The sequence below is a fragment of the Trematomus bernacchii genome, unplaced genomic scaffold (genome assembly GCF_902827165.1).
Source record: "Trematomus bernacchii unplaced genomic scaffold, fTreBer1.1, whole genome shotgun sequence".
NCBI classification, from domain to species: Eukaryota; Metazoa; Chordata; class Actinopteri; order Perciformes; family Nototheniidae; genus Trematomus; species Trematomus bernacchii.
The window spans coordinates 1277396-1289629 of record NW_022987784.1 but is presented as its reverse complement, the minus strand read 5'-3'; the positions used below and the strand labels follow the sequence as shown (position 1 = coordinate 1289629).

The window sequence follows — 12234 nt, the reverse complement described above, 5'->3', positions numbered from 1 at the left end:
CAATGTTGAAAATACAGAGGTAAAATGGTGTCCTAATGAAGGAAGAAGAAGGTGTTGTCGTTGGAGCAGAACAGGTTTAATCCCTCAATTGTTTCCCTGAAATGTATCCTTGTTTGTTCAGATGGATTAGAAACTGGTGACAGGCTAAGCTGTGACCTTTGAGCTGATATGTATACAGTGGCTAAAAGACATTCATCTCCCTTGACTCTCACTCACGCTGTTGTGTGTCCTAAAGATCATCCCAGATGCATGTCACAGCCACACAAATGTTGGCATATACTGTTCACACATTGGGATTCAGTTTGTTTCAATGTTCTGGGGATTTACACATTACATTACATGTTACTTGTTAGACGCTTTTATCCAAAGCGACTTACATACTCAATACTATGGACAATCCCCACAGGAGCAATTTGGGGTGAAGTGTCTTGCCCAGGGACACAACGACATGCTGACTGCAGTGGGGTTTGAACCTGTGCTCCCCTGATCCCAACACCAAGGCTCTGTCCACTGCGCCACACATCCTTCCCTTGATTGATTAAGGGTGCAAGCTTAAAGTCACATATATTCACAGAAGTAACTCTGAACAAAACAGGCAAGATAAGTATAATTGTAGAATCTCCCTTTACAGTGCACATCATTTTTCATCAGAAAAGCAGATCATTGGTGATGCTAACAAGTATTTATGTAACAAGACTGTTACCTGCTACCGAGATAAACAAAACGGCTTTTATAAATGTTCATGAATATAGTTCAACCCATGTTATTTTCTATTAGTACGCTTATTTGTCTCTGCATAGACAACCCATTCAATTATTTTCATGAAGAACACTTTCACCAAGGATTAACCATTCATTGCAACAATGATATACATGTTATGCTTTGAAACATTATAAGAAAGCAGCCTGTCCCTGAGCTCAAAACCCTGGAGTACACAACATTCACATACTACTTCATGTGAATACGCGACGAGGCAGATGAGGTGAAGTGAGATATACAGAAGCAGGAAGAATTAGCGTCTCATGATTTTGTGGATCATATAATGTGAGAGATGGGCAGCAAACATATGTTATTACCATCCAATTTGTATTTAAGGTGCCTTAAGATGCCGATAAAGAGAGACTTTTATTTCAATCGTGTTCATACATGGTTTGATCAACTACTACAATGGGTTTTTCCTTTAATAAAGCTATATACCGTGGGGGAAACTTCTGAAGCAATTGGAAACAGGACTCAGAGAGACACGAGGAGAGCTGGAGCTTTGATTGCAAACACTGGTGGTTTATTTGGAGTTACGGCCGGAGAATTGACAAGACAGGTGGTGTGTCACGAGTTGACACAGCGGTTGCCAAACCAATTCTGAAGAACTCTTCTGCAGCTCGAAGTTTTAACTAGTTCGGAGTGTAATAATCAACATTCTTTATCAGTGAGACTAAACAATTATGGACCCTGAATCTAACTAGAGCTCTCGTCCATTGGAAATAATGTGCGCCAGGGAACCTACGTCCCTGAACAATAAACTACCTCATGGCGGCTTGTGCTCTGTCATAGACTGGCAACAACAATGCGCCCAAGCTGCCCCTCCTTAAGAGAGATAGCAGCAATACCCAAGGCCGTAGAACTATGCCATGGGAAAAGAGACAGTAAAGAGAGAAAACGATGAACTGGGTCGAAGGTTGAATACCTAAGCAAATTATTCCCTAACACATACGATTTACATTTCAACATACACATGTAGCACAAAATCCCTCAGGTGTAGGAGTCCAAAAGGTTTTTTCACTGGTAAACAGAAAAGAAGCCATTTTTATTTTATAATACTACCAACTATAATGGTCAATTTACATGGTTACCACGAGCAACACGCACTTCCAATGTCTCTTTCTATCTGTTTCCACCCGACTGCGAAGCAAATTTTATGCAAACCTTTTGAAATGTCAGGGGAAATAAAATGTGAATTCATCACCTTGGTGGAAACAAATAGATTGGCTTCTTGAATGTCAACAACACATCTGCATGGAAACGGGGTGAACTGAATAAAAAGTGTGAAAGTGGCAGATGTTACTGTTTGTTGTTTGTTTAACCTCAAGACAACAACAATTGTTCACGCTGCAATTTGCTAATACACAAGATAAATGTAGAAAACTAAACCAGATCGTCAGTGCGCGAGACACGTTATTATTCAACAAGTCACAAACGGTTTGCATAAATATATTTCAAACACAGAAATTACCCCTCTTTGCGACAACAGAGGAGAATTAAGTGGATTTTCCCAGTTCTAGTCCACTTTTTTATTTTTTATTTAACACGTAATTTGCAAAATATGCTTTGATGAAATCACGTCTATTGTCTGGCTCTCATTTTCGAGCCTCACTCGATGGCTGCCTGCCGCACCCTCTCCACATTTGTGTGACATTGAGTTGTGAACAATTCATTGGCACACAAAAAAATGGAGACAGAAATGACAAAAGCCTCCACAGACTACAAAAAGAGGAGGTCGCAGACTGTCAGCAGGAACACATAGAGGAAGCAGAGGAATACATTCACATTGTTTATTTGAGAGGAGGCACTCAAGGACGATGGTTTCCTAAAGCAAGAATGAAAAGAGCCGTGTTGCAGCAGTGTCACACTGAAATGGAAATGAAGTGGTGTAAAGAGAGCAAGAGATGGTTGAATAAAGGAAATAACAAAGGCTAACATCCACACCATGTACAATATGATAGAATAGACCAAATTGAAATATGAATAAAGAAGGTTACAGTTCAAGGGGCCGATATGCTCCTTCACTGCTTTTCACATTCCACATTTTACAGACGTCAGGTTAGAGAAGCCGTGTCCAACCATTTCTGACTCTTTTCAAAACCAATGATCGATTATTCACACCCACTTCACACAGAGATTGGTCAGCTGTGTGCAGGTGAGAAAATACTGTAAGCAGGGATTCAAGTTCCATTTCTAGCTCTTTTCTCACCCTTCACACAACAATGTACGTCATCTTTCATAGAACGCACCACTGTGAGTCTCTTCAAGTAAAGACAGATTGTATATGGTTACCCATATATTAAATGATATCATACCCCCAGCCTATGTTATTTTAAAGCAGCTTGAAAGCCTTAGAAAATGTCTATAAAAACATTTGAATGTTTCAAAATGTCCTGTTTAAATACAGTATTTACAGTTTAGAGAAGACAGAAGAAACCACCAGCTGGTCAACACTTCCACTCTGTTTCTTTTTCGTGGTTGTTGATCTCCTCTTCGTCTCTCATTTCCCTTTGTGCTTCTTGAACAGAGCGTACAGGACCTTCAAGGTGGCAGTGACGTCCTGAGACACAATATCTGTCAGGAAACATTTAATGAGTATTTATAATGCACCATCAGCACCCACCAAGTCATTGAGGCAGTGAAATGCTTTTACTAACATTAGCTCATCACTAATCCCACACTCCATCCAAACAGGCCGTAGATCAGGAGGGCAACACATTAGATGGAAATGTCATCAATACGTCCTTGGAATAAAATTGCACTCTGTTGTGAGAGGCACTAACTGAATGGAAGTGACATTAAGATGGACTCCACCATTGGATAACCTAATTCATGCATGCAGCGCGCTCCCATTTTAGACCCTTAGTTCCTCTTTCCATCGCAGCAATTATGCCGGTAATTAAAAAGACACTTAAAATGAATGAAATTAGCCCCTTGCTCCTGGCTTGGATTAATTGTGCTAGTTTTTATGAACAGTTATCATGTTGGGGGGGTTTACTTTACAATTACAGGCTGTATGGCTGGCAGGCAATATTGTAGGGAAGTTTTAGAGATTGTGATTCAAGCTGGGAGAGAACACAGAGGGCGTCTTGTCAATAATGGATCAGCAGGGAAGTGGAGTAGATCCATTTGATATTGATTGATTCACACACTTAGATAAGTCGGTAGCTCACTGACTCACTCACTCTACTTCACTCTTCTTCTTTTTGTATTGATTTACTCCACATGACCAAAAGTGGAAGCCCAAACATTACACCTATATGTCATTGTTGATCTCAATCTCTTTCCAACACCACAGGCTTTAACATGTTGCAATAACAGTCTTCTATATATATATAACACGCCTTTTATTTTGAATTTATATATTTTATTGCAACCTGGCAGCAGGGATTTGCTTCCATTCAGCGACAGGAGCATTAGTGAGGTCGGGGTTACAGTTCATCCCGAGGATTGGTTGACGTCAGGGCTCTGTGCTGGCTTTTCCACAACAAACTGGGAAAAACATCTCTGTATAGACCAGGTTTTATATATGTTAAGATATTGAAGGATTATGATATTTCTTTTTAAAAGCACTGCTTCGGATTCAGCGGGTTGCTCCCTATTCTACGACCAAACACTTTTGACAGTTTGCTCGTTTTGTATTTTATGTATTTATTCATTTTTTAATAAACTAAAAGTGAAAATGTACTTAATAAGTGCCAAATTCTTTACCCTATTTACAGTTTTAGCTCAAATATGTATTTTTTCAATCAGATATATGAACACCAGCCTGCCAAGAACCATATGCTTACCTTATTAAACCCAGAAGAAAGCAGAATTTCCCCAAATTGCCCACAACGTAACGCTCTCACAGTTGTGTAATTATTAACATGATTGCTAACACTTGTAAGTTTATGCCACAAATCATAAACTTCAGACTTTACGGTAGAGAATCTGATAACATGGCAGCTGCGAATTAGAACTGACAAACAGAAACTTTAATGAGGACTTTTTACAGATAAATCCTCGGATCTGGCTGATAACTGGATACAGTAGCACAGCTCATAAATACAGATATCATATCTTCCACACACACACACACACACACACACACACACACACACACACACACACACACACACACACACACACACACACACACACACACACACACACACACACACACACACACACACACACACACACACACACACACACACAGTAGATGCAGCCAAAGTTACAGTTTAAATCTCTGTGTCTATCATTGGGCCCCATGGTCCCCTGGAGACAGATTCCCTCGCCTCTCTTCCCTAAATGAATGATGATGACCCTGGACTGAGCCAATCATCTGCAGTGATACTCATCGAGACACCAGTCCCACTCATTTATATTCCGTAAGCAACTCCATCTTTCCCTCCAAAACACTGTCAACCCCACACTCCAGCGAGCACTGCAGATTAACTCAAACTACCGGCACAACAACCCCCTCCCCTTCGCTTAATATACAAACTGATTCCGGCGTTTTCCTGTCACACAGATAAATGCTCCTGATATTTGATATCATCTGAATTAGTAGCTTGTCTTGGAGCTCTGCTGTTTTTCTGTTGCAATCATTTCACTCGCCGGCACTTCGGGTTTTTTTTCATGCTCTGTGTCTGGCATTTTAATTTGAGTAAAGTCTGTTGTCAACAAGGCAGAGTGTATACATTGTAAGTGTTATTTCCTCACCTTGTGGATCAACACTGGACACTTTCAGGCCTAAATTATTAAGGAGATCCAAGGCCAAGGTCACATTGTGAACCTAGAGGTCGGAGATAAGAGAAATTGTCAAATACAAAATCAGGAAACAACATTTTTGTTGTCAAATTCACCAACAAATGTGTTCAAATAAACTTTTAAAGACAATATGAAGGATATCTCCTTATGTTGTCATATATAATTGTTGCGTTACAGTACAGTATTTGTAAGTAGTAAAACGTATAGTCAACAATCTACTTAGTGGTGGAAAGAAGCATCTTTTTCTTATCTTTAAGTATTAATCTTTAGTGTATAAATACTTTCTTCTATTTACTGGTACAAGTCATGCATTCAAAATGTTGTAAAAGTTAAAAAATAAAAAGCTCAAATTAACAAAAAGTGAACTCACTTAATATGAAGAATGGTTCATCACAGAATAATATATATTATGTTTTGAATCAGATATGTCTTATGTGTTGAGTTTTAAATATTGATGATAGTAAAATGTAATATATTGGTTGTAAAATTGAAATGTGGTCACCATACAGATATAATTAGCACATATTAACTTATTATGAATCAGGATATGAAATATTGTGTTTATAACCCGAAGCTTTTTAGTTATCAAATGGAGTTTCAGAGTCTCTTTTTCCTTCTGTCGTGAGTTATTCATAAACTTCATATCTATGATAAAAGAGTCATAACTTTTTCATAGACTCGTCCTATCTCTTCAAGTAAAGTGAGATCAAAGATATCATTATAAGTGACACAGAAGTAATTATGGATCTACTTTTATATGGGAATTGTAAAATATTAATTTAATCATATATTCTTCTGTAATAGGCCCGATTTGAGATCAGGCTTCAGAAATGTAACTCATCCTCCTATTTGCTGTGGTAAATTATACTCAAATTAGAAATAAAACAATGATGAATATGATCTAACAGTAGTACTTTTGAACTAGAACAATCACCAACTAATCTGTGAGCAGAATAATGATTACAATACCGCTTTTCTGAGGATTATTTCCCTTACAAAGTGTCGGGAATATGTATTACATCCTGGATTCATACTGTACCATCTCAGAGTGATTGACAGGCGTCAGATTGAAGTCACAGAGCGGGACGAAGAAGCCTTCCAGCTGTCCAATCAGCAGCAGCAGAATCACACCGTCAGCAAACTACACAGGAAATACACCAGACATTGGAAGGTGATATAATCCAAGGAGGGTTATATAATCTCAGAGAAGCAGTCTCTTATTTTTGCTCATAAACAATGTTGTCTTTGCAGATTTTTGCTGTTGTTTTTTTTACCTGTTTGTCCATTTCAGCCACCTGCAGACCCAACGTTTGCATGTTCTGGTTGACAAAGTATAAGATGGCCTGTAAAATAAAAATAAAAATAGGTAAGGCAGTTTGAGATACATGTTGATCTCATTAAGATGACATATTCATGTATCAAAAATATTAAATGCTAAAATAAATAAATAAAAACAAATCAATAATGAGAATAATTGTGTTCAAACTCTTCTTGACATTTTATTTGGTTTGAGTTCTTACTACAAAACACCAAAGACGCACTCTATTCTGAGTTGATCTGTTTTCAGGAGTCACTTATCATGTCTCGACACCACATCCATTGCTCTCTTCCTACCAGAGGAGAAGAGACAGTTAACTCCTCCCCTCATTATTGTACCTTCTTCACCGTGTCGACCTTGTGAGCCTCAAGCTTCAGCAGTTTCTCGATGGGATCTTCCTCTGGGTGAAAAGACAGCCAGAAAAATGTGTTAATGTCATCGAGGGCTTTAATGCTGCTTCAACGACATTCAAAAGGTCGAATCGGCTCAACCTCCGACACTTTTTTTTACCCACTTCCACTCTTCATAAGGGATTCTGGCTCTGCTTCCCTGTTGAGAAAGAAAAACATATATAAGCTGTTTTTCCAGACATCCACAGATTCACACCGGACAAAAATATGCTCACCTCTCGTCTGTCAGGACCTCCGTCTGTACATCGGATTTGATTCCACTTTTGCTCACCTGCATAAGGATTGAACATGATTGAAAATCAATCCCACGAGGTGTGTTTTAGACTAAGATTTGAAGCAGGGAGGGAAAAAGGGCTGAAACTCACCTCCATAACAATAACTTCAACATTCACATTGGGAGGCAAATCCAGATCAGGCTGGAACGATCTCACCATGGCAACCAGCAGATGAATAGTGGCCAAAAGATCTTTGTTGTGGATGACTGACAGGCGAACAGCAGAGAACAAACAAACACACACACACAATGACTTGCTTGCTCCTGATGTGACAGAAATCATCACCTCCCAGAAAAGCAACAAAGAAAGGCCAAAAGGATTTGAATCTAATAAATAAATGAACACCCAAATGAAATACAAAATAATACTGGAAACTTGAGATGCAATCCTTAAAAATACAAATGAATTTCAAACCTATTTTTTATCATTTATGCTCTTAATGTTTCATATACTGTATAACAAGTGTATGTATTTATACAATAGGGACATTGTATTTGTTTTATAAGGGGAACAACTGTACTCACATTTTGAGACCAACAAACATAAGTTGATCTCACAGTTAAGTTGTTCTTTATACTACAAGTGTTGCTGGAGTGTTGATCGCTTCTGTCTTTCTACCGTTCAAAGCCTTTTTACAACGCATTCCCCCATTAACACACACAAGGGCTGACATACAAGGTGCAGAACTGCTCATCACGATCTAATCTAATGCAGAAACACACACACTCAAAACAATGTCTATGCCTTCGGGACGAATTTGGGGTTCAGTATCGGGTCCATCAACAGAGGAGCTGGGGATTAAAAGCCGATCTAATGTTGCTCATTCTACTCCACCTGACTCTGCCTATGCTGCTGTAATACATTCTACAGCTGCTCAAGGAAGTGTCAACGTCTTGTATGTATTTTTATTACGGTTATCAAATGTGTAAATATCCATTGATTGCCATAACCTCCTATAAGAAGGGAAAAAAGAAGAAGAAGAAGAGCAGGAGGAAACTCCTAGCTAAATGTTCAGCTGCTAATAAAATTAAAGTTGGGACCATTCTTTGGTTTCCTATCCAAGCACAAAGACAAATAATCCACTGACAGGTGACTAGAAACAGAACCCCATCGTGTTTATCTCCACCAAAATCCCTCACAGCTGGTGTAAGCCAACATGGCACCCTTGAGCCAGCACCAAATCCTGTTGTAATTCAAAGTTGTTGCCAGAACAGAACATTTGTTGCTTTCGTTGCTGAAGCCCAGCTGCATGACTCACGTTTGACGTTCCACTTGATCCGGCTGTCGTCCTGCAGGCCCAGTCTCTGGTCCAGCTCCTCCAGGACCAGTCCCAGCTTGCGTATCTGAGCAGGGCTGGTCAGCGCCATCTCCTCCACGGGCACATCCACCCCGGCCAGCCTGGCTGTGGAGATTAGAAGATTATTATTATTAGGGCCTGAGCTCGACTGAGTCGGACCTATTGAAATCCTCTTTTTTTTCTACCAAATGAATTGCCTTTTTGAGGGCCTTAGCATGCTCAAAAGACGGAAATTTGATATTTTGGGGGTTTCATAATCGGCGCACGCAAAATGGCTCTATAGCGCCCCCTAACAAGCAGCATTTCATTCTGCTTTCACCTACAAGTTTGAATTTTGGTAGAAATATATAGCATTATGGGACTCACAAAAAAGTAATTAGGAGGCATATCGTAAACCCAACAGGAAGTCGGACATCTTTTTTTGAATCTTCAACTTTTGCCATTACATTTTATTTTTGTATTATCAACCTACGATGGTGATTCAGTGTTGCGCATGGAGGGATCCTTGAAGTACCCCAACGTGCGTTGACTTGCGAAGGCCCGTTTATCGCTGCTTGCAGCTTTAACTATTATTATAGTTTGACTGACATATAAAGACTGCACTTTGTTATAAATGACAAGCTTTATGGTGAACAGCAAGGGGGATCATTTGTTATTTTTCTATCTTCAAATGTAATGATTAAATGAAAGTAAGCAATGATATATGACAGCACAGCCATTCAATGAGCATTAACTCACACAGCATGTGGTGAAGCACCAGACCATCGTACAGATCCTCCTCCAGACTCTGAACCACTATGTGTTCTGGTTTCAAAGTGCTATTGATCCAATTTACCAGTGCCTACCAAAACACAATTTATCACACAGTCAGATAGATCAAACACTTCTTGCATACATTTATAATGTGCAAATGAAAAACAGCATGAAACCTTGTTTTTGTATTAATTCTGTCAATCGATTTTCAGAGATAATACGATCCTGAAGTGGATGGAAATGATGACAAATACAAAATACCCCTCCAAAATAGCTGATATTTGATTTGTTTGTTTTCCCATCTTTACATACGAAACATGTCAGGCTTATTTAATTATTTATTCATTCACTGCTGCTTGCATGAAGCACTTGTCTTTAAGTCAGAACCAGCAGACTGTGCCGACTCTTCGCTGTGGCTCTCTCATCTGTCTCCCATCACCTCTGATAATTATGTTCATTAAAATTTCACTGATCCTTCCACCTCTCTCCCCGAGGCAGATATTATTCATGCTCTTCTCTGCACAAATATACATGCAGGCTCTGTAATGTATTTTCTGAGTAGCATTCATCTCCAGCCCACTCAGGACAAACTCCCTGTGATGTCCAGGCTGAGTTTTGATGTTACAGTAAATGTATAATAGAAGATGTCGAATAATCTCTTACCTCTTTTAGCTTTGCAAGTTTGGGGTCTTTTAAAGCCGTTGGCTGAATGAGCTTCTGCTTCTCTTCTGTGTGAATATACAAACAAACTCCATCGGTCAAAGAGACATTTCCTTATATATTTAAATGCTTAAACTTGGTAAATAACAGCTCTTTTATCATCCTAGAAAGTCAAATATTTTATTTATTGAAAGGCAACATCCCATGTGTTTGCGCCTTAAATGCAATATACACATATACTTTACACTTTTAAATGCATGCCCTACATGCATTTTTCATTTCATTTCCATACGGTATGAAAAGCAATTAGCTGCAGTCGTGAAACTTGCATGAGCTGTGAAATAACATACACCAAACATACATTGTGCATTATTGTTTTTCATCTTCACACTATTGTAAGAAACGTTTTACTCATACAGTACATACTAACCTGAAAAAAACCTTTGGCAAAAAAGGATGATACAAATTGTGATGTGTATTATAATTATTAAACAATAACGTCTGCAGATAACAGAGGGTTACTCAGAATAAGTATTTTTTCAATATGAAATTCTCTCAAACCTTCCTATTTCAGGAGGAACTACTACAGCCACTGAGAAGTAGTTCAATGCACATGTAGTTGTGAGTATCTTATCAAGAGAATCTTACATGTTTTAAATGTATTCCACAAGTCTTGATAAACATTGCCTGATATGAAGCAGTTTACTGAATACACACATACCCTGAAAAGACTTGATGTCAACAGTTTCTTCCTCTTTGTAATACTCAAAGATGTCAGCCTCCATCTCTTTTCCTCAGGGTGAGATGTTCAACACCTGTCAGCAAAATCTGCTGAGAGAAAGAGCTTGAAAAATAAACCACAGAAGAATAAAGAAACACCTTTTCCATCAACATGTTTTGCAGAAAGTCTCTTTCAACAACGTCTCAGTAAGTGTCCTGAATTTCAAACAGCTGCAGGGTAGTTACTCTGACCAGCAGCGGAGAAGCTGAGTGCAGCTTATTGTTGCATGAAAGCCTTGTATTGTACCTCTACTTTTCTGTTTTCCAGGTATAAGTAAAACAGTCTTGTACCCAATGGATTTCTAAAATTGGGATTTGAAAGTTGTTTTTTTCATGTCTGAGGGTGCTAACAATTTTCTAAAACATAACAAAACTGGTCAAAAACACGTCAAACCTGAAAGAGGAAGATGGTTAGTTTCCTCACTTCCTTTTGTCTTTTTCAGCAACACGCTCAACAGATCAAGTACTGTAGATGCCCCCCAGATCTGCAGGGCTTTACCTCACATTTGTGAATCACACAGTCAAAGACAAATGAAAGTGAACACATAACACACTCTGACAAAACAGACGTGACCTGGAGTGTGTCAAAGTGTTGTTTCCTGGATCAGGAGAAGAGAGAAGCTACCGGTGGTGAGAGTCTCTTCTCTTCCTGTGTGTTTTGTATATGTGGTGCTTCCTTTTCCTGAGGTTGACAGTAACTTTCAAACAAGGTCATCAACAAGAAGTATTTTTAAATAACCTTACCTTTAGAACTCTATAGAGCGACTCGACAGAACTGGGTGACTATCGCTGAAGTAAGTTCCTTAACTGATGTCAACTCCACAAGCTGTCAAAACAGCCGTATAAGAAGTGGAGAAAGCTGCAATCTAACAAAATACCACCTCCTGTGAAGTGTATCAGCACAAAGGGTCTGACTGCACTCAATTTCAAAGCCCTGCTTGAAAAGAAAATAACATGTCACAGGGTCGAAAGGGAAGATAAGCACGGAGAGGATGTGGCAAAGAAGAAGGTAGCACTTCCTCTTTGTGATACTCGGTTTGCAGATGAGTCACGTACTGCGTTTGAGACTTTAATAATAAGTAGGTGTAGAGAGAAAACGGAAACAGGGAAGACTCAGTGCTAAATGTTTTGTTTGGACAACCACACTTCAGGAGGGCCGGCAGAAGCGTGACTCTCAGAGGCTTGAAACACTCAGACTCGACTCACACATCTCCATCTGTGACCGGA

General features: G+C 39.1%; 1 protein-coding gene across 3 annotated transcripts; it reads right to left on the bottom strand.

The window, feature by feature from the left end:
* Positions 1-2250: 2250 nt before the first annotated feature.
* On the bottom strand, positions 2251-12029 carry parvg (parvin, gamma). 3 transcript variants are annotated; one of them, XM_034149478.1, is made up of 13 exons: positions 11752-12029; positions 10949-11058; positions 10231-10295; positions 9553-9655; positions 8776-8919; positions 7608-7723; positions 7458-7513; positions 7347-7381; positions 7171-7232; positions 6789-6857; positions 6554-6655; positions 5467-5539; positions 2251-3333 (listed from the first exon to the last, which is right to left on the bottom strand). In XM_034149478.1, the coding sequence occupies exons 2-13, from the start codon at positions 11010-11012 to the stop codon at positions 3260-3262; spliced, it is 963 nt and encodes a 320-aa protein (XP_034005369.1). In that variant the 5' UTR covers positions 11013-11058; positions 11752-12029; the 3' UTR covers positions 2251-3259. The 3 variants fall into 3 exon arrangements, with proteins under 3 accessions (XP_034005369.1, XP_034005370.1, XP_034005371.1); XM_034149479.1 differs by having other exon boundaries at positions 10949-11055; XM_034149480.1 differs by lacking the exon at positions 11752-12029 and adding an exon at positions 11432-11559.
* Between the last annotated feature and the right edge of the window lie 205 nt (positions 12030-12234).

Bases quoted from the DNA above. Each gene is read 5' to 3' on its own strand.
- parvg (XM_034149478.1), bottom strand. From the start codon at position 11,012: ATGGAGGCTGACATCTTTGAGTATTACAAAGAGGAAGAAACTGTTGAC. The intron at 10,296-10,948 runs GTATGTGTGTAT...ATATTCACACAG, and splicing joins TGACATCAAGTCTTTTCAGG to AAGAGAAGCAGAAGCTCATT. The intron at 6,858-7,170 runs GTACAATAATGA...TTTATTTTACAG, and splicing joins AGGTCGACACGGTGAAGAAG to GCCATCTTATACTTTGTCAA.